The following is a 23467-nucleotide window of genomic DNA, read 5'->3' as shown; positions in this document are numbered from 1 at the left end:
AAAAAGGCAAATAGAATGATTAAAGGGTTGGAACACTTTCCCTATGAAGAAAGGTTAAAACGCTTGGGGCTCTTTAGCTTGGAGAAACGTCGACTGCGGGGTGACATGACAGAGGTTTACAAGATTATGCATAGGATGGAGAAAGAAGTACTTTTCTCCCTTTCTCACAATACAAGAACTCGTGGGCATTCAATTAAATTGCTGAGCAGTCAGGTTAAAACGGATAAAAGGAAGTACTTCTTCACCCAAAGGGTGATTAACATCCAACTGGTAGCCTTCATTCCCCACCACCGCTGCGGCCTCTGCCACAGCCTCCTCCCACCCCCACAATCCAAATCACACAGGAGAGATGACAGGAGCAGCTGCCAACATCCCCACACAGTTTATAGGCCCTTCCAGCCAGCTGGTTGGTGGGATCTTTAAAGCATGCAGGGAGATTGGTGGCTGCTCCTGCCGCCCGTCCCACGTAACTTGGATCATGGGAGTGAGGGGGCTGCCCTTGTGCAATAAATCACACGGGGAGGCATGCAGCTGCTTTTGCTGGCCATCCTATGCGATTTGGAGTGCCGGTGGGGTGGCCTTCAAGCCTCAGTAGCAGAGAGCGAAGACCTGCAGCCTTCCCTCCGCACCTCCACCAAGGCTTGAGGGCTTCCCTCACCAGTGATTTGGATCGCACTGCAGAGCCAGCAGAAGCAGCCACATGCCTTCCTGCACGATTTAAAGCCCCTGCGACCAGCTAGTTGGCGGGGTTTTTTAATGGTGCAGGGAGGCTGGCCAGCTACTTCTGCCGGCCGTCCCATGTGATTTGAATCACTGGTGGGGGTGACCTCATCCACGGCAGAGGCTGAGGCCTGGAGAGAAGGTGGGTGAGCATAGAATTTTTAAGTGGGAGAGGCTTTTTAAAAATGCTGGTGCCCCCTCATCTTAAAAATCCTAGCTACACCCCTATAGACTACACTAGTTTCTCAGGCCAGTATCAGAATGTTAATGGAGACTAGTCTGGCTGCAGTTGCTAAGGTGAACTTCAGTTTTTCAATATGAGGTTATAGACAACTTTGTGAATGGATTATCAGAAATGCATTTCAGTCCAGCATAATCAGCATGTATAATGGCCAGTACTGTGAGGCAGAGAAGAGTCTGTTGGTTTTTATGGATCTCTCAGTAGCTTTTGATAGCATCAGACATATTATCTTTCTGGACATTTGGTTGAGATGGGTTATAAAAGTATTGCAACTTGGGAATTTGATTCCTGTCTGGTTGGCCAGCTCCAGAAATGGTTCCAGTTCCAGAAATACCTATAGGTGAATGTTCAGGTCTTTTTGTGGCGCTTAGTGTCTTTGTATAGTTTTGGCTGTGTGCCTGCTGCCTGACTTGTAAGCTTTAGATGACAATTATCTATCTATCTATCTATCTATCTATCTATCTATCTATCTATCTATCTATCTATCTATCTATCTATCTATCTATCATCTATCTATCTATCTATCTATCTATCTATCTATCTATCCGTCATCATCATCATCATCATCATCATCATCATCATCATCACCATCATCATCATCATCCTCATCATCATCATCATCATCATCATCATCATCATCATTTAAATTTGTGAATAGCCTCATCCTGGCCAATGCCGGGCTCTAGGCAATGTATAACAAAAAATACACATAAAATCAATAAAACTGCTGAATTAAAAGCAGTTGCAACCCAATAGACATTCTTTATAATGTGCTGTAATTCTGCTTTCTAGGCATTGGGAGCAGTCCCCCCCTTAAGTGGAGGGAAGAGGGGGTGTCAGCCCAGCAACATTCGCTGTCCTCAAGCAAAAGCCTGGCAGAACATCTCTGTTTTACAGGTCCTGCAGAATTGTAAATGATCCCACAGGACCCTAATGTGATATTTCCACCATGTTGGGGCCAGAACTGAGAAAGTCCTGGCCCTAGTTGAGGACAGTTGGACCTCTTTGGAGCTGAGGATCACTAGTAGATTTCAACCAGTTGAGCGTAATGCTCTGTAAGCCAAAATGCCCTTAATAAGAGGTTGAGGAATTTAAAAGGTGGGCAACTATGGCTCAGTGGGATACAGAACCAATGTATACAGGAGATGACCTCTGGAAACTGGCTCTTAAATAAGGAGGAGACTAATTAAATAAAATAATTGGATTTTATTAGAAAAATAGAACACACATACAAGGCAATAAAATCATACAGACCTAGGAAAATAGATATGAAATTGATAGGGGTAACATAGGGATAAAACACAGACAAGGGGATACTATGCCTATTGTCGTCTTCGTCTGAAGCTCCAATAGCAACAAAAAAGGAAATGGGGGAGGAAGGTACGGCCTGTGCATCCTGCTATTGGTGGCCTGAAACTGATCAGGTTTAGGGGGAGGATTCAGACAATGGAGTAGAGTGACTGTCCAAAGCACACCAGAGGAGAGGTGTGCTCGACCTTTTAAAGACTACCCAGTGCCCTGGCTTAGGATGACTGGCAGGATGCAGTTTACAACAAACTTGATGGTCCGAGATACACCCTGTGTATGTGGGTCTCCCACTTTGCTCCTATGGCTTCCCAGAGGGACAGGAGGGTGACAGCTGCTGTTGTTTGCCAAGGCAACAGCTTCCCTTGCATCAGGAGGCTGGAACAGTGAGACTGGAGCAGCTATGCTGAAACCGTGAAGCTAGACAGCTCAGGACAGCTTTCTTTCTGTTCCGCAGCTGGGACTGGAATGCGATGTCAGCTGGGAGTCCATGTAGCTGTGTTGGTATCCAACTGTATGACTGCTGCTTGGATGATAGAAACCCTGAAAACAGTTGGCATAGATCAGGCAAGGCCTATGCCTGGCGCAGACGATTGAGAGTTCTACGCGTTTTGAAGCACCCTGCCCACTAAGCCAGAGATCACAATGTCCGTTTATAGAATTGAAGGGGGCCTTTGCTCACAGCTGTTCCAGGAACATAGTGGAGGAGGTGGTCCCGTAGATATGTCAGTCCCAGACTGCTCAAGGCCTTAAAGGTCATAACCAAAACCTTGAATCTAACTCTGTACTCAACCAGAAGGGAGCATTGCTTTCCTAATCATTTTTTAAATGTGTGTGTGTGTTTCTTTCCCTTTGACTAGTATTTATTTTTGGCATTTTATGATAAAGGATATTGTGATGATTTTTTGATGTTTTATGTTGCTAATTTTTGGATTGGTACTTTTATCCTTTTCACTAACTTTTCATTACCTGTCTGTGCACTTTGGGCAAAAGCCATATTCCAGTTGCCTCCATCATCTGAAACTAGACAGCTGGCATCCTGATTAAAGGGATTCTGAGTTGTGGCACCAAACTTTGAAACTCTCCCTAGAAAGAATTCTGTGTTTCCCTTTATTATTGTCTTTTACCAGCAGGTGAAGACATTGCCCCCCCCATCTAGCATACCCCCAATAACAGTTACTGGCCCTCCTTCTGGTGTTGTTATGTGCTTTTAATTAAATTATTTTATAAATTTAAATATATCTTAATTGCTCAAAGTTATAATTTTGTGAATATTCTCTGCCTTGTGGACCTTAATTAGATGGAAAGGCAGCATCAAAACGTATTAAATAAGTAAATAATATCAGAAGCCACTTTGATAGTTGTTGTTAAGAGGAGTTCGCTGAAATAATTTAACAACAGTGGATCCACCCTGCATTGGGTTGCCAGGTCTAACTCAGGAAATACCTGGGGACTTTGGGGGTGGAGCCAGGAGCAAGGTTGTAACAAGCATGATCTGAAGGGAGTTCTGGCCATCAAATTTAAGAGACTGCACTCCTTTTAAATGTCTTCCTTCCATTGGAAATAATGGTAGGGGTACCTTTTGGGGGGCTCATAGAATTGGACCCCCTGGTCCAATCTTTTTAAAACGTGGGGGATTGTTTGAGGAGAGGCACCAGGTGCTATTCCAAAAATTTGGTGCCGCTACCTAAAAAAGAGCTACCTTTAAAAAGAGCTCCTCCAGAGTTCCAGATACCCACAGAACAATTTTCAAATACACCTTATGGATTGCCTAGAGGATATTTCCCTCCCCCCCTCCACTTTCTGATAACCCTGAAGTGTGGGGAGGGCCTCCAAACTAGGGGATCCCCTGCCCCCAACTGGGGATTACATACACAACAAGAGGAAGCCATGAGATAAATGCCCACAAAAACCCTCAAAAGTTCATGGCTACAAATTACTGGCAACAAATTTATAATCAGTTTAAAGAATATAATTGTGATTTTTTTTTAAAGTGCAATGTAAACATTAAAACTGGGGATTGGCAACCCTAACCCTGCATCTATCTGTTGCTTGGAGACTCGAAGCTCCAAGTAAATTAAGCTATTTTCTTTCTATTCATGCTTGGTGTAACAAACAGGGGTGTCAAACATGTGGCCCTAATCAAGCCCCTGGAGGGTTCCCATCAGGCCCCCGAGCAACTGGATCTTGTCTTCTTCCCTCTCCCTCTCTCTTGCTTCCTTCTGCATCTCAGCTTGCTTTGCAAGGCTTGCTCAATGGATCAGGAGCTACAGACCAAAACCTCTATTTTCTCCATTGGTTGAGGCTCCTCTGCCTCCTGGTCCTCTGGGGAGGGAGGGAAAGAGCCAGAGCTTCCTTTGTCCGGTTCCCTGGATCCCATGGAAGAAATACCATAAAAAGCACCTTTAAGACCAACAAGTGCTGTAATTTTAAGCATGTTATATTTTAAGGGTATTTTTTTTTAATAAAAATCTTTAATCATGTTTGTCTGTGTCCTTTAAAAAGTTTATATCTCTGCTACCTAATCTTAAATAGGCACACACATGCCCCGGCCCAACATGGCCGGGCCTGACAAGGTCTTATTTATGTCAGATCCAGCCCTCAAACAGATGAGTTTGACACCCCTGACCTAGTGCTTATATTTAGCGCTTCTCACTGTGCTTTCTATACTTCAGTATGTTCTTTAGCTTATGAACAGATCACTTGTTGCCCAGATTTCCACAGAAATGTTCTGTGAACAATTGTTGATATTTCCATTGTTACATGAAACACCCACTGCCTCTTTGGCTTTATGTACTGATCCTGAATGGACTCTCAAACTAGTACTTTTTTAAACTGGGACTGAATTTTGTCAAAATACCTTATTGCTTGGAAAAGTAATAAAGGCTACTCAGGAAAAAAGATATTACCATTTACAATGACTGGAAACATTCCTGTGTTCAATAAAATGTGGAAATAGAGAATACAACCATTTACAACAATGTAAAAAATAAATTTCTTTGTTAAACTGCACTTACATGTAGTAAATGTCGGTAAGGTGATTTGTGTGCTAAAGGCTGCTTCACATGTTACAAGAAGAAGCAAGAAGCAGATATATGAGCGCTATTCCATTTCCCCTTAAAGCATTCAAAATAGAAATCCTAGATAAATGTGTGCTATACGTAACTGGAACGCCTGTGCATTCCCTGTTCAGTGTGCTGCAGGAAACGATGGATCATAGAAGTAGTGATGCTGCAGATTTCACTATGAATACGTTGAATGGTCAAACTTACCCTGTTGGAAGGTGAACAGCCGCAACAGGTTGGTGAACAATTAAACTGATCATCAAAAAATCGGTTCCCTCTTCACAACTGATGAGCAGGATCTGAGCCAAACTGGTGGGTGTTTGAGTATCCCTATGCAGAAGTGCATTTCTCATAGTATGTAAGGCAGCTCTAAGGAAAATTTTCAGAAAATACTGGGCACTTTGATTTTCCTCCTAGTGATTTCACTTTGAAATATGGTCTGTTGTATAATGGATCACTGAGGTTATTTGGTCTTTTGTCAAGTGATGGCTCATTCGTTTGTAAAAGTAGGAAAGTTTAGAGGTAAGTTTATGTAAGATGGATGTTTAACAATTAGGACTCTTAAATTGCAGGTCCAGGAGCTGAAGGCAAAAAAGAAATGATAAATGAATCTGAGAGATCTATGAATGAAACATGGCCAAAACTAGAAGCAGAGAGTAATACAGATACAAAGGATCAGAAAAGTAAGTAGAGAATACAATATTCAAGAGACAGTAGGGAGTAACAATTGGATATAAATATAAAAGGGTATAAAGGGAAGCTGAATATCAATATAAATGCTAGGTAGTGTATTTTAGGTCATGAGTGAGATTGAATTGTATGAATGAGTAATAACAAGAGAAGCAGAGGAAATAAAGGTTCTGATGAGTGATTTCACCTTCACTTACAACATCTCTAGTTAGTTCTAAAAAAATTCAATAGATAAAATTGTTAGGAGAGAGCTAAGGGCAAAAACAACTGGTTAGCATTTATGGAAAACAATTATGATTACACAGAATGCTTGAAGTAACATGGTCACAGCAAATAAGCATTTTTCAGATGAGCATTAGATTTGTAAATACCTGATCTATTAAATAGTGAACAAAACTTTTATAGCACAGTGACTAAAGAGTATAAGCTGTGAACCAGAAAAAGAGATTTAGGGTGCGTTCACACTATAGTAAATAATGCATTTTGCAAATGGATTTTTACTGTGGAAGAACAGCAGAAATCCAGTTCCAAAACACAGTATTGGTGAACGCACTCTTAGTGGCTACCATTAAACATCTAGGAGAAAAGGCATCTGGGGTTAAGATCAGTTGGTGCTCTGAAATTTGTCTTGTTGTGTTTGTAGTTTGTTACTCTTCTGTATTAATCAATTGGGAAATTTATTTTTTTAAACAGAGAATACCATCCTGGTTGTTGTGTGTATTATTTATTTTTATTTATTTACAAAATGTATGTCCTGCCTTTCTGTCCTTACAAGGACTGCCCAGGCAGCTAACAATTGGAAACATACATGACAAAATATATTATATAAAACCATTAAAATAAATCCCTATCCCAAACAAACCACATTAAAACAAAATTTAATAGAGTTTAAAACCAGAGTCAGAATACATATAAAACAATTAAAATACACACAAAACATAAAATGTTGGGTAGGGAAGAGGAATCACTAAGGGAATGCCGAAGGTGGGGGGGGGAGCAGTCTTCATCCATTGGCAATAAAATGGCAGTAGAAGGGGACAGTGAAGTCTCCTTAGGAAGAGAGTTACAGAACATTGTAGTCCTGGATCCACCATATATCTCTACAGATTTAAAGTACAAAGTATTTTATTTTTGAGTGTGTTTCAGGGCATGACTGCTTTAAAATTTTATTGGGTAGACATGCCAATTTTGGGATGTTTTTATTGTAGCTGCCATTTTCCAAAGCGGCAGATATGGTTATTGTGATATTTAAAATTCATATCGGATGCTCATGTTGGTGTCAAAATATGCATTTGAGGTTGATAAAGCCAGATACAGTATTGTATTAGTTACAGAGCTAGCCATTTTCCTGTAGCACCATTTTGCAAGATGGCAGATCTTGGAGAGGGGGATAAATCCAGAGTAGTCAATCTTCAAGGTAGCTAGCCAGTCCCTGTCATTGTCCAAAATTGTCTTATGCTGCTTATACTTTCTGTATCTTGCTCAGTTTTCTGAGTTGCCACTTTTTGATTAGCAAATCAGCTATATATAATCTTCTTTCTCACATTCTTCTGGTTTTCAGCCTCTATTTCCTATTGAGAATCCACTCTGTAAACTCTACTGATTTTATTATGCTACAGTACAGGAGCTGTTCCTTTTCATATTCTCCTTGACTTTTTTATTTGCATTTGATATAGTTGGACACTCCCTGCTTCTTAAATATCATCATTGTTTTGGCTTTGATGGCACTGTCCCTTTTCTGCATTCCCTCCTATACATTAGGGTTTTTTTTTTAAATCCATTAATCCCTCTGTCTCTCCTTTTCTATTCATTGGCTCCATCATAAACCAAAAGAGAGACAATAACCAAGAAATCAGAAGGAGACTGAGACTGGGAAGGGCAGCCATGAAGGATCTAGAAAAGATTTTAAGTGTAAAAGATGTGTCACTGGTAACCAAGTTATTAAATTATGGTATGAATTACATTAATTCATACCATAGTATTTCTCATTGCTATGTATCAGTGTGAAAAATGGACAATGAAGAAAGCTGACAGATAGAAAGTTTATTTATTTGAAATGTGGTGTTGAAGGAGAGTTTTATGGATAATATGGACTGTAAAAAGACAAACAAATGGGTAGACTTGCCTGTCCCCAGGTCCAGATGGAGGATCCCCTGGTTTTGCAGGCTCCTCCCCACTGCCAACCATCTGGCACCATGTGCCTTTAAATATTGGCAGCTTTAGAATAAGCTTTGAAACTTCTTGTGTTTTGGAAGGTGTGTGTGCCTTTAGATCTCATTAAGAGGAAAGCTGGGTGCAGACAGGACAAGCTGGCAGAGCCACATGGCTCTTCCCGGTGAGTGTGTTAAGCTGTGAGTAAGTAATCGATCATGGTCCCTTCATTTGTCTTGCATTCATTTCAGAAGTCGTTTGCATAGTAAAATCGACAGTAAAGAGTAAACTTGAACCTGATTATGGGATGGAAGAAAATTCCACCTCCTTGACTGCTTTGTTCCTTACTTTCATTTTCCTGCATTAGTCGGAAGAAGTTGGTTGAAATACTGCAGACTGTTACATTCAACAACTGCCATAAATAAACTTCTCCAGTGAGATCACAAAAGTGTGGGCTTGCAAACTGTGTTTATTTTGGCTGCTGTGTGTGTGTATCCCTTAATAAAGCCATGGCAAGAGACTTGTGAGAGTATGACAAATTTCACTTGCATTTCGTAGACATGCAGCTGCTAGGGAAGCCTTTGAAAGTTAAAAAAGAGGATGAGGAAATGAAGACTATTCAGGGGAACTGCATTAGTGTGTTTTTATTTATTTATCTAGGGAATGGGAAACTCTCTTGGCTTCACCCCCCAAAGTCCCCAGTTGGACCTGGCAACCCTCTAAGTGGGTTCTAGATCCAATCAAACTTGAACTCTCCCAAGGAGCTAAAATGACTAAACTGAGGCTATTGTACTTTGGTCACATTATGAGAAGACAAAAGTTGAAGCAAAAGAGGAAGACCCAAAATGAGATAGGTTGACTCAATCAAGGAAGGTGCAGCCCTCAGTTTGCAAGGCAGTTAATGATAGGGTGTTTTGGATCCTATTAATTCATAGGGTCACCATAAACTGGAAGCAACTTAATGGCACCGAACACACACTCTCCTCAACTTAGTCTTACTTTGGAGTGTTCCAGAGCTCACATCTTTGACTCTTCACTCTTCATGCTTTTTGTTTTCCCTTTTGGTAATCTAATTATGTATTTGGCCTGCAGTATCACTTATAATTATTCCCTTCCTTTCTTCTCCTCTTTATTTACTTCATTTACATCAAGGGTTGCCTGGCAGCCTCTGGCTATCAGTGGGAGTCTCAAGGGGCATGGAGGGCCATCAGTGCAGTGGCATTGCATCACTTTTGGGAAAACCTGGATGTGACATCACACTTCTCTAGGGATTGCTAGAAAGTCTATAATAAAACAATACAGTTTCTGGCATGACATCAGCCTTAAAATCATAGGGTTTCTGGTATTCCTAGAGTAGTATGATTTTACTTCTTGGTTTTCTTTGGAAGCGACATATTGTTTTTTTTTCTAAATTTTATTTTTCTCTGTCTGCTGACACAGTGGATCCATGGGCAGTTTAATTTGCCAGCATGACATCTCACCCTATAGAGGGAGACTTTGGAGGAAGAAGGAGGAGGAGGAGGAAATTGGATTTATACCCCACCCTTAACTACCTGAAGGAGTCTCAGAGCAGCTTACAATTTCCTTTCCTGTCACACCCCACCCCCGCAACAGATACCCTGTAGGTAGGGCTGAGAGAGCTCTCCAAGAACTGTTCTTGAACAGAACAGCTCTGAGAGAGTTATGACTGACCCAAGGTCATTCCAGCAGATGCATGTGGAGGAGTGGGGGATCAAACACAATTCTCCATGATAATAGTCTGTGCACTTAACCACTGCACCAAACTGGCTCTATTAAACCCTACTAATAACCCTTCTTTCTTTCCAGGGGGGACTCAAAGAGACTTGCATGGTTTCCTGTCCTCCGTTATATTTTCACAGCATCCCATCTATGGAGAATGTTATGACAAGAGTGTGTGACTAGCCAAAGGTCAAACAGAAAGCTTCAGTGGCAGAGTAGAGATTTGAACCTGGGTCCTCCTGATTCTAATCCAACATTCTGATCAGGGCACCACAAAGGCTCACTGTTTTGACTAATATTTCCAATCTCTTTCCACTCTTTTTGCTTGGATATCGTATTCCTACTTAAATCTGCTTAGCTGAAGATACAGTGGATTCTCTATTCCCTTAAACTCTAGTGATCTTCACCTTCATCTTTCTCCATGCCATCCTAATCAAGTCTACTTAGAATCTGTATATGTCTGTTCCAACATTGTATTACATTCTTTCTGTATACCTAATTGCTTTGTATGAGGGGTGGCTAGCTAGCTTTGTGCACAAATGTTACTTTTGCAGCCAGGACGCTTATCAGGTTGGCATAGTAATTGCATTCTCCACCAGGATTTCTCCTCCTGGCCAGCTGGCCTTGAAGGTACTGAAAATAGTTTGCTGGGAGACACCTGGATGGAAAAAAGTTTGAACAGGGATATTCTGGCGGGGCAGGTTAGTGCTCAGCATTAACCATTAATTGCTTGCATATAAAAGTAGAGACATTACCATTATACTTAATCCTGACAAGAGATATCCATGCATGAGAACATAAGACCATAAGAGAAGCCATGTTGGATCAGGCCAATGGCCCATCCAGTCCAACACTCTGTGTCACACAGTGGCCAAAAATTTTATATATATACACACACACACACACACGCACTGTGGCTAATAGCCACTGATGGACCTCTGCTCCATATTTTTATCCAGTCCCCTCTTGAAGCTGGCTGTGCTTTTAGCCGCCACCACCTCCTGTGGCAGTGAATTCCACATGTTAATCACCCTTTGGGTGAAGAAGTACTTCCTTTTATCTGTTTTAACCTGACTGCTCAGCAATTTCATCAAATGCCCACGAGTTCTTGTATTGTGAGAAAGGGAGAAAAGTACTTCTTTCTCTACTTTCTCCATCCCATGCATTATCTTGTAAACCTCTATCATGTCACCCCTCAGGCGACGTTTCTCCAAGCTGAAGAGCCCCAAGCGTTTCAACCTTTCTTCATAGGGAAAGTGTTCCAGCCCTTTAATCATTCTAGTTGTCCTTTTCTGGACTTTCTCCAATGCTATAATATCCTTTTTGAGGTGCGGCGACCAGAAAATCTTCAGTTTTAATAAAGCTTTTATCAATGAATCCATCTGAGAAGATTATTGAAGCTGACACCTAGCTAAACCTGAAGTGACCTATGTCACTAATTTTCCATTTGATTCTCCATTTGATTCACAACAAATCTGTGAGGTGGGTTGGGCTGAGAGAGTGTGACTGATGCAAGGTCACCTGGTATCAAGTTTATTGCTGAATTTTCTTACTTAGAAAATTTCTATGTCATTTCTCCAGAGAACCTGCTTGAGGTAGCTTACAAAGTAAAACATAATGGAAACACAAAACACCGTAAAAGTTATTAAGAATTCATAAACTCTTAAAAACCAGTGATCTTGCCGCTACAAAGAACACAGTAGATGGCCTGCCAGATTTATTGATCCATATTCAATATAGGGATAATAATATTGACTTACAGGAGTAATAGATATTATTATGGTAATGTATATAACATGATTAAGAAAATTCACAGTTTTATATAAATGAGAGCTAGTGCTATTTGATGGTATGACTAAGCATAATAAGTACTATTAACAGATAGAAAGCAAAATTAAAATAACTGGAATCTGGATGAGGACAACTAATTTTAAAGCCCTTAAATAAATGACAGACTAAGTTTCTAGATGTGATATTCTAGACGGAAGGAAAGTGGGATGTTGCTAAGAAAGAAAATGAGGCTGCTTTGACCAAAATGTTCAGAGATCCAGGAAAGAGGTAATCCTTTTTGAGAAGAAGCATGGTGACTTTGCTATCAAAAAGATTTTAACCAAGACAAAAATATAGTTCTAGAGCTGGCATAAACGTCTAAGCAAGAAAAGCTCACTCAAGCAGAAGTTGTGATAGCAGAAGTTGTGATAGATAGAAGTTGTGCATGAAGAATAGCCAAGAAACAATTTTGTCAAAGCAGAAGTGGAAGCATTCAAAAGCATCTTTAAAGAAACAGAGTTGCTAAGCAAGACCACTGCCTTAAAACATGTGTAAAAGCATAAACCAATTGAAATCTGACCTGCTTTTGGGAAGTGGGGAAAGTGCATAAAGAATTCTGTAGAATTCTGATGCTGTGATGGGCTTTCTTTAGAAACAACAACACCAAGTAATTCTTTTTCTGAAATAATTTTGTCCTAGGCAATGTTCCCTCTAAGCTGCAGAGTCTTGTGAGCAAAAATTCTACTTTGTGAGCTACTGGTATTTAAAGTTATGAACTACAGGCATTAAAGTTGTGAGTTACTACATAAATTATTGTGCTCTGGGGTCATCCTTCCTGAGCTAAAACAAAAATGTGTGAGCTGGAGGTGAAAAATCTTTGAGCTAGCTTACACTAACTCAGCTTAGAGGAAACACTGGTCCTAGGATAGATAGATAGCCCAGGCTAGCCTGACCTTGTTAGCTCTCAGAAGCTAAGCAGGTTCAGCCTTGGTCAATATTTGGATAGGAAACCACCAAGAAATAGCAGGGTCATGATGCAGAGGCAGGCAATGGCAAACCACCTCTGAAATTCGCTTGCCTTGAAAACCTCACCAGGAGTTGCCATAAATCAGTTGTGATTTGATGGCAAAAAAGAAAGAGAGAAAATAAGTAATTGAGCTCTCACCTTTCAGACTGAATCATTCACAATCCATTAAGGACAGATGAACAGATTATTAGTAACCTAGTCCTATTAAAATATAATAAAATAGGCAAGGCAGGAAAAGTTTTGCTTCACTAGTGGAGCTTTGCCTTTATTCCTTAGGATCCTGTCCAGTATTTTGCATGCCCCCCCCCCCTTTGTGCTTGCTGCCGATTCTGAGTTTCAGTACCTAGACTGAAATGTAATTAAATGTCAATTAAACATCATACAAATATTTATCTGTGCCCTTTACAAACATCCTTTATTTTCATAATAATTTAACTGATAATCATGGATGATATAAATGTTGCATTCAGATGGTTGTATCTATAGAATATATACTCCTGCTGTCACAGAGTTTGGTTTGAATGGGAACCTCATGATGCCAGCAGCTTCATAGGCAGCCAAGCTTGGCAATGTTTAACTTTTTTCACACCTGTTTTCTTGGATAGTTATTTGGAAAGCATAGATCCAAGGGTCACACAGCAGTAAGCATGAAAGTGTTCTATGGATTATGTATCAAAGTCTGGATGACAGCTCATTGCAAGTTGGAATTTTTCTTCATTTCATTAGACCTTGTGCTTCCTTTATCCTACTACATTTATTCACTATATTTGTGATTTTTAGTATTGTATGGATAGATAACAGAATTATGTACTGTAGTAATATTGTTTATGTGAAAGCTCAACATTTGTAGTTAATTAGCTCTCACTTTTTTGATTGTTTATTTCAAGCCCTGTGTGATGGTAATGAACGGATTAACAAGAAAACCAATGACGCATAGAGCCTGCGTCAGATGACCTGAGGGTGGGGGCCAGAGTGCTCAGAACTCTCAGGTGATTGACAGCTAATGGCTAAGGGCAGTTAGTATCAGACAGAGTCTGAGGGAGACTGCTGAAGAGAGCAGTTGGTCTGAGAAGGAGCTGAGACAGGAGCTGAGGAGAGTCCTTGAGAGAAGCAAACTCACTGTTCACTCTATTAAGACAGCCAAGGGGGTGTGTGTGACTAAAGGAGAGTCACAGTAAAAGACCTGAGAGGTCGCAAACACAGAGACACTTCTCTTAAGAGCTAAAGAGGTGGTTGAGGGAAAGATGTGGGTCTAGAAGTCTGAAGGGCTGGGAGAAGAGATACCAGTCGACTTAAGGGACTTGGCACCTTACACCCAAGAGGCCAACCTAGAATAGTGTTGGAGAGTAAATCTATATGAACTGTGAATCTGAGAAACCTAAGTGAACTAGATATTATAAAGCCTGAACTATGAAGGAACTGTTAACTGCTTGAGATACAATATAGCCCATGTATATATTTCCCATTCCCCAGTTGAAGAAGGTGTATGTACGCTAATACATTTCTGTGGCTTACTTTAAAGTTCTCTGGTGCCAGTATATTGGGAAAGCTATCAAAGCTGCTGTGGTCCCCTACAAACTGAGTTTATATCCATCTGAAAGCAAAACAAAACCCCCGAAGAGACTAGTAGTGAGAAATCCATATTACACCCACCCCTTGAGTTCCATAGCTGTGAGGTAAAATTCAAGAGGAAGAACTGAGGCGGAAGAGGGGCTGGGGTAGCCATAAGCCACATATAGAAGCGATCCGGTGAGACCGCGAGGCGCGCTGTTATACCCTGCTCTAGAAAAATATTTAGTTACTATTTAGCCTTGAGAGGATTCATCTGTAGTAGGTGAATATGTGATAATGCCTATATGCTAGAGATAACTGTAACTGTTTTGCCTTGCATTTGTATGATAATCTATCCTATACCACTGCTTTCTGTAAATCTGCTTCATTATAGCACTTATCATCCTGGATGCAAGTTGTGCTATAAAACAAGAACAACAAAATACCTGCCCAGATAAATTTAGCTTTCTCTTATTTTAACCTGTGGGAATTGTGTATTGCCCCCCAAGTTGGAATGAAGAGTCGGACACAAGGTATTGGTATAACTAAGGGACACTTTATTAAATATATTAATAAAAAACAGCAAGGGCAACTAGAACTGCAGCCTGGTCAGGGCCATGGGTCTCAACAGATTGCTCCCCTGCCATTAGCTGGCGAGAGACCCAGCCCCCAGCTGCCAGGCCGGCCCAGCAAGGAGGCATGCCCCAGAGGGCCCAACCACCAGACGCACATCTCAAAGGAAGGCACCCTCCAGTCGAGCCTCCAGGACGGTCTGCATTCACCCACCCCCGGTCATGGAAACCCAAAGATCAATCCTGCCAGACCCTTAATTCCCCAAAAGGGGGATGCTTTCTGGTCCTCCCCTAACCGCATAGTGCCATAAACCCAGTAAAACCTGCCAAACTAAAGTGACCAACCTATTTAACAGCACCTCCCTATAGCCAAATCTGCAGTCCTCTGATCTGCTATGCAGGGTAGGCAAAAAAACACCCCAGCAATTAGCCAATCAGCTGGGGAGTAAAAAATTCCTGCCTGGCCCCCCAACTATGAGGTGACCAGCACATGCCTACATAACAAACAGGGCAGGCGGGAGGTCCAAGCTTCCAAGAGGGACTGACGCTAGGGGGCGGAGGTCTGGCCGTTACTACGACCAAGTCCCACCCTCTCTAAAGCGCGCCCAAATGGGCCGCAAAAGTCCTCCCTTACTCTCCAGGGCGGCAAATTGAGTTCCTGCAGCCTAGCAGCGAAACTGCTGGCTGCAAGGAACTGATTCTGGCCAGTTCTAGCTAGCATGGGACCAGTTCATACTCTCCTACTCCAGTGGGTCACAGTCTGGGTCATCTTCCTGAGAGCAGTTCCTTCCATCATCTTCCATTTCTGCCATGTAAAAGGATTGACAACAATGGTCTATAATGAATAATGCTTTGACCTAATGAACTGGTGAGCATTTAATAGTGCACACTTAAAAATGTAAGTATAATTAGAAACTTTTTTCTAAGTGTACAAAGCACATTGTATACATTATCTCAGTCAGTGATGCTCATATCATACATATAATAGCCATATGAAATGATACAATCCTAAATGGACTTACACCCTGCTAAGTCAATTAACTTCAATAAATTCAGAAGACTGTAACTCTAACTAGAATTACACTATAAAGCCACTTGGCATGTTTACATTGAGGTTTGCACTTCTCCAGCCTCTGAAAATCATGCTATACAAGCTCTGAATGCATCCTATTGCAACTGAGTGCAGAAGGAGGAGGTTGATTTTTATATCCCACTTTTCTCCTAGCTTCTTCTTCTTGTTAACCATTCAGTTATGTTTGACTTTTGGGCCAGCCATCTCCACAGTTTCTGATCTTGTACTGTTTCTTTGAGTTGTTCCGTGCTCAGGCTGGTGTTGACTTTTATGGTGTCACTTTCCCTTCCTCTCCCTGAAACAGGCACCTCCTGAAATAGGTGGGGCTGAGACAGTTCTGCTAGAACTGTGACTGACCCAAGATCACCCATCAGGCTTCATGTGGAGAAGTGGGGAATCAAACTTGGTTCTCCAGATTAGAGTCTGCTGCTCTTAACCATTATACCACGCTAGGTCTCATGGCCCAGAGAGAGCTGCCACCATGTGGCAGTCTGGCACTTAACTGCCTTCAGCCCCAGCACTTAAATGTTTTTTTATTGGCAGAAATATCTCCCCCCTCCTAAAATGGCATCAGTTGTTGTCCTCTTAAGGAAATGTGTAAGGTGAAAAAATGGCAATCCTACAGAGTATATTTGTCAGAAGAAAGAGGCATATTTTCAGTGATTAGACTGGGAGACGAAAGTTGCATTAGGAAGTATTGATTTTAAAAGTCAACAAGTATTACACTTCAGTGAAGACACAGGGCTTTTTTGTAGGAAAAGGCCAGCAGGAACTAATTTGCATATTAGGCCACACCCCCTGACACCAATCCAGCCAGAACTGCGTTCCTGTGCATTCCTGCTCAAAAAAGAAAAAAAGAAAAAGCCCTGGTGAAGAGTCAGTTTTTTTTAAAAAAAAATCTCATTTACCGTGAATTTCTGTTGTATTAATTCAATTACTTGGTGTCGTACGACTATTTGACAGTAGTTACTGGGAGAATAAATTCTGGATCTCAGTGGCTGTATTGATATTATTTTTGTAGAATGTTATAGTAGCCTCTGGGTTACAACCTGGGTTCTGAGTAGTTCTGATGTGACAGGTGTGTGTATGTGTGTGTGTGTGAGAGAGAGAGTCTGCAGGGGGGAAAAAAAACACACAAGTGCAGCTTTCCCCCAGATCTACTGGGGTTAGATTGCAGGGAGAGAGCAGCAGCTGCATATTGGCTATGAAGAACACAGCAGGGAACAAGACAGAGGACCTGGTGAATTTAATAAAACTCTTTTGTCTCTCTCAAGACTCTGTTAATACATTTGTATCAGCAGATTGTAATCTTGGCATCAATAGTATATTCTGGAAAATGATTCTCAATTGCAGTTTCATCCAGTATTAAAACTTATGCAAGTATAGAACAAGCAATGTTAAATGAATCTGGAGTAACAGTAAAATGCCAATGATTTCCACACTAGACTTTCAGGCATATATTTGATAGCCATGGTTTAGATTAGTTTGACACACTGTAGCATGTGCATAAAAGTTAAAATTGTTGCAGTAATGTCACATTGCTCAAAGATAGAAATAACAGTTCTTTCCAGTGTTGTTGCTTGTACTCCTGGAGTGCGCTGAATTTACAGCTCACAGCAAGTGACAAAATTGCAAGAGCATTCACTAAGATAACTCTTTCTTTCTTTCTTTCTTTCTTTCTTTCTTTCTTTCTTTCTTTCTTTCTTTCTTTCTTTCTTTCTTTCTTTCTCTCTTTCTCTCTTTCTCTCTTTCTCTCTTTCTCTCTTTCTCTCTTTCTCTCTTTCTCTCTCCCTCCCTCCCTTCCTTCCTTCCTTCCTTCCTTCCTTCCTTCCTTCCTTCCTTCCTTCCTTCCTTCCTTTTCTCTCTGAGATTCTACTTTGAACAACACTATTTAGCATCATATTGTTGGAGCATTATATTGTGTGTGTGTGATTTATTGACTGTTTTAAATAGTTTTATATACACTTATATTTAAAATGGTGTTTTAATGTCTTGATATTTTAATGTTGGAATGCTTTAATGTTTGCCACCTTGAGAACCCTATTAGGGTGGAAAGGTGGCATAGACATATTTTAAATATTTAAATGAACAAATCTCTCTTCTGTTTCTTATGCCATACAGGAACATTACATTTATTTTATTTGTAATTATTCAAGGTTATCGAACCAGAATTCTGCATACATGAATTAGATTCTACATACAAATGTTATATACGTAATTTGTTAAGTATCCTGAAATAATTTAATATAACTTTTTAAATTTTTTTCTCTAGCTTACATATTTTGTTTACAAGTTAAGATTAGAAAGTGGGCAGGATCCAAAGAATAGCTTTTGAAATTCCCTTCACTTTCAAGAAGTTTGCCATGTAGCACTGGCAGTTGCAGTTTGAGAAACACGGGGTCAAGGCTTATGGGTCATGTAGAATTTGGCTTAAACTTGTTTGGATCCAGGTAATTTACTCTGAAGTAATTACAATTCATATCAGTGAGACTTATTTGCAAGCAAGGGTGTTTAGGATTGCAGATCTATTTTCTTTCCTTTAAGCTGCCTTGCTGCACTGTCATTGAAGTAGAGCTCAAAATCAGTATTTAACATTTAATGGAACGAATAAACTAATTCTGCAGTTTAACTCAACATTTGCAATAAGATGACTTGTACCCTAATGGCTTGTAATTAATTTTTTTCTGAAAATCATATTTATGATAGTCTGCAGGTTTAGGCCTTTATCTAATACATAATGTTCATTTTAAGCCTTTAATTGCATTTAAATTAAAACTGGCTTAGCAGAAAAGATGAATTGTGGGAATGCATCAAACCACCCAGCATGTCCTGAAGATGTGAGCCTCAAAATGCAATTTGGTAGCGATGTGCAGAATCATTTTGAGTTCATTAATTTTTATTGTGCAGGTAGTTTTACTAAAATAGGTTATTTTCTTTGAAATTTATATTTATGTTTATGTCAATAGCTGAATATTGTATTAGCCTTTACATCTATTAACCTGGTCTAATGAGTATTATACATGCTTTGGAGAAAGAAAATGTATCTTAAAATATTAGTTCAGATTAGAAAATCTCATTCCCTATTGTGAAAGTTGCTAATATCTATCTTTAGTATGGAGTTCAGCTCAGTACCCGATCATGTCTTAGAGTATCATGCTTTAAAGAAACAGTGGAATACAGCTGTTTTTCACTTATTACTTTGTAAACCTCTCAGATGTGAGCTGTTTCCTCCAGATATGCTGTGTTTCTGTGGATCTGACCAGGCCATTGGAATAGTATAGCTATTGATGTACAGCCTCATTGGATAGTCTTATATCTTTCTCTAGCTCCCTGGCAAGTGATCCTGAAAATGGCAGATGTTTCTGAGGATAAACAATTTCATTATAATGCTAGTTTGAAATGATAAATAACAGAGTCCTTTTGTGTTGTTTTGAGTACTACAAATTGACTGCGCTGTGGACATCCAACTGAGTATGTAAAGTTAACGTAGGGCAAAGTACTGAAAGATAATTGATACATGCTTCAGTTGTCTACCTAGGGTGATTAAATAATGTGCTTTTATTAACAAAAATAATGTAATAAAGGCTTTTATTAAACAAAAACATGTAATAAAATCTACCATCCTGTTTCTAATTTGGGGGACAATCTATGTGCAGCCTTAATTCTAATGGGAAACAAGTCTATTGTTGTTCACTTTGAGGAGTGTTTTTCCACTTTCTCCTGGTATTATTATCCAGGGATTTGGGGTTTGAAGGTGGAAAGAGATTCTTCAAACTACTAGTAGTTTCTAGTTTGTGGCCAGAGATGATTGAAGCTATATTCATTTAATACTCCCCAATCAGAACTTGACAGAGGTATTGCTTATTTTCTCATTTTATCACTGAAGCATACCAGTGTAGTTTAGTCCCTAATTACTCTCAAACTGAGACGTTCCAAGTATTCCCATGGTGGTAATATTTTTCTGCCTGGATGAGTCATTATGCTGTTTGGCAGACTGAAACACCAGCCTTTCATTGTTGGAACACTACCCCTCATGTAGCACCACATCTTTCCCTCTCAGCTGTCTGTTCCACAACTTTCTTCCTGCTGTGACACTTCAAGCTGTACTGTATGAAAGCACATTTGCCTCCCTTCTCTCTGACTGGGCCGAAGACAGTAGACAGGGATTGTCTGAATAGAGCTCTTTAATAATATAGTGGAGCAGTGGCTCTCTCCTGGGGGAAGTTGGGGCTTATTAGTTTGCTGGTTATATTAAAAACCAGGAGGGTCCTTTTCAAGGAATATTGTGAGAGAGGGTATAAACACAACCCACACACTCTTAGTGTTTTGGTAACTTTGTATTTCAGGTGTTCCCCTCATGTTTAAAAAAATCTTCTTGCTGTTTTCATTTTCAATATCCTGCAGATGGCAGAAAGATGAAAGCAACGAATTGTACAACTCAATACTATAAAGAAAAAAAGTGTTTCTCTTTCAGATAGCAGAGACATTTCACAGTTGGAGTTTAACTCCATTTGATATCATACAGAAAGTTAATAAAATCTCAAAGACAGCCATGCTTGCTTGTCAACATTATTATCATGCCTTTTGGTTGTTTGATTTTAATGTGTGTTATTGTTATTTCTCTTGTTGAATCTTGTTTGAGTTTAATTTCTATCAGTTATATGCAGACACTGCACATGCAATTTGTCAAATATTTGATTGTCCTGTGTTTCCAACACAATTGTGGGAATTTATAATTTCATTTAAAAAGAAAGATAAGGTTTCTAGCCCTCTTGACTGGAGATAATATCCTAAAATGTGATCTTAGTATCTGTTGCAACCTCATGAAACAGAGAGAGCTCTGAAAAAGCCTTCTTTTCCTAGACAAAACCTAGTTGTTTCCTGGTTCTTCACTCCTCAGTTTTTTAGGCACTATGAACACAACATCCTGACTGAAGGGTTTACATTGGTTGCTCATTGTTTCAGGTGTTGGGTATGACCTATAAAGTTCTTCCTGACCTGGAATCCTCATATTTGTAGAACATGTGGCAGCCCCCACACTGTGGAACACCATGCCCCGTGCCCCCACACCATGATACACCGTGTCCAGTGCTCTAAGGAATGTGTTGATTCTCCATCTTTTAGAAAAAGAGGCTAAGTTGAGCTGTTTAGAAGAGCTTTTGAAATGGTGTAGTTATTTCAGGAAACTGATTTGTACCTGTCATCTTGTTGGTGCAGGCTACTGTTGGTGCTGTTGAGTCAGCATTTTACCTTTTTTATATGTCACCTTTGCTTCCAAATAGAGAAACGAGTGTGGTGCATAATTTTAAATAAATAAATACATATTGAATATTTTATGTTGTATTTCAGTATGTAATATATGATGGTATCTTCATGTATCACTCCACCATTATACTGCTTTACAATTTGGTTAGAATTTTAACTCCGATGATGCATATCCCTTCTTCAAAATAAACAGTTAAGACTTGCTATCCAGCTGAACTGAATTAAATTGTTTCTCCTGCAATTTTTATGCCTTAAACTGCAGCATGTGGCTTGGCTCACTTGTTTGAGTCATATGAAACTATGTAACTCAGTAGCATTATGAAGAAAACATGAGTCCCTTCAAATACTGTGAAAAATCTTTAGAGGTTGTTGCATGTATAGGTGAATAGCTGGCCACTTGGCAGTAAAGCTTTGAACTGAGGAGCACTCATCTACCTGACAGCAGATGAAACTATGCATTCACCAGTCAGCAGCAGGGACAACCATCTGTCAATTCAGAAGTCGCTGAGTTTCAGTTGACCAAATATGGAAGAGCAAGAGGGAACATATGTTCACTGCTCATAAATGGCAACAATTACAGTTAATCTAGTCACAGATAAATGCTTTGAAATAAATTGGAGAAGTTAAGAATTTGCTTAACTATCTCCCCCCAAAATTAGTAAGATGTCAAATGGTTCTTAACTTCAGCTGGATTGTGATTATTTCCCTGTTGTTCTTTGAGTAGTGTCATGCATAACCATGTATATTAGGAAAGACAAAGGCTGCCTTGTTTGAGAACAGTTTTCTGTACTTGGATCTGAGGACAGAACTACACTTTATGAGGTAAAGACAAACTTCTAAACCCTGGTTTATTTCATAGCATAACATGAGTTGTTAGGACAGAAATTATTTTGCAGAAGGTTGGATCTTGATTAGACATGGGCACAAACTGAACCACAAATTGCAATTTATGCTTTGAGCCAATTCATGGTTTGTTCTGTGCTGGTTTGTTTGCCCATACCATGCCTAAACTAGAAAATGAACCCCCCTTTTTTTCTTGGTGCTTCATTTGGTTCTTATATGTGGTTTGTTTTCCCAGACAACCTGGTGCTGATTCAATCAATTCCTAGGCAATGCTGGGGTGGACTTCTGGGAGCCCTAGAAACACCCATAGAAGTTGTCCATAGCTTGATTGGCAGCTCTGGGAGCCAACCACAGAGCTTTCATTCTGCCCTAGGGAAGCAGACACCCTGACTCTGCAGCTTTTACTTTGTACTGCAGCACAAAGAGAGAAGAGTTAGGACGTTTTCGCACAGGGCTTACCCCGGAGCGACGTCCCTCTTCACCGCGCAGCGTCTGTGCGGATTTCGCACCAACTGCTCCACAGAACCAGGAAGAGCCGCGAAGTGCTGCGGCTTTTGTGTCACAAATGTAAACCGCCAAAAACCAGTTTACATTTGCGACGTAAAAGCCGCAGCTCTTCACGGCTCTGCGGAGCAGTTGGTGCGAAATCCACGCAGACGCTGCGCGGTGAAGAGGGACGTCGCTCCGGGGTAAGCCCTGTGCCAAAACACCCTTAGTTTTCATTGTGAGAGCTGAAGCTCAGCTTTCCTAGGGGCGCCTGCTTTGGGGGGCTGTAACTCAGGCATTCCAAATACAATCTTCACCAAATTTGGAGGGTGGGTGGAGGAGAGCCTGCTGAAGACTCCCAGTGAGTTTTACACTTCCTGAACAAACCAAACATAACAATGAAACATGAACTAGTTTGAGCAGCCATATGAATCATGAAATGAAGCGATCGCACAAACCACAAACCAACACAAGCCACCATTTTTGCATTCTGTGCCCATGTCTAATTTTGACACCTTTACTACCTATTGACCCTTTCCCACAGATTCTCTCTTCTCAGTATATCACCAGTTTAATTCCCCTAAGGGGGGGGGGAGATCAGGGGAAGAGGATGTAGAAGAGAATACATATCTAGGTATCTGTGTTTCTGGCATTCAGTTCCACAGTAAGCAGAAAGGCAGGAGATAATTAAGAATCCTGTAAAGGCCAGTCCATACACACACAAACACCCAGGTGGGGGGCCCACAAGAAGATGCAGAACTCTTCTCACCCCCTGCATTTTCCTGGAAGCCTCTCCCTGTTCCCTGCTTCCTTCTCAACTTCTCACACATCAACTAACCTTCCTTTATCTGCCTCCCTTTCTTCAGTTTTCCATCCTTCTCTCCCCTGGCAGCTTTTACCTGTGAAAACCACAGCCCTGTTGTTGGGTGGCCATTGTCAGGCCTGGCCTAGTTGCACTAGGCCAGACAC

General features: G+C 40.5%; 1 protein-coding gene across 11 annotated transcripts in view; it reads left to right on the top strand.

Annotated features, from left to right (window-relative positions):
* Nucleotides 1–23467, top strand: part of NPAS3 (neuronal PAS domain protein 3) — a 1210843-nt gene that overhangs the window by 503060 nt on the left and 684316 nt on the right. For 9 of the 11 annotated variants that reach the window (XM_060261386.1, XM_060261385.1, XM_060261389.1 and 6 more), the window contains one exon: nucleotides 5904–6014. The exons of the other annotated variants lie outside the window; for them this stretch is intronic. In XM_060261386.1, coding sequence (XP_060117369.1) covers nucleotides 5904–6014 — 111 coding nt within the window. The remainder of the gene's footprint in view (nucleotides 1–5903; nucleotides 6015–23467) is intronic. 11 annotated transcript variants of the gene reach the window in all.

Source organism: Heteronotia binoei, chromosome 21 (assembly GCF_032191835.1).
Source record: "Heteronotia binoei isolate CCM8104 ecotype False Entrance Well chromosome 21, APGP_CSIRO_Hbin_v1, whole genome shotgun sequence".
Lineage (NCBI taxonomy): Eukaryota > Metazoa > Chordata > Lepidosauria > Squamata > Gekkonidae > Heteronotia > Heteronotia binoei.
This window is presented reverse-complemented; position numbering and strand designations above follow the sequence as displayed.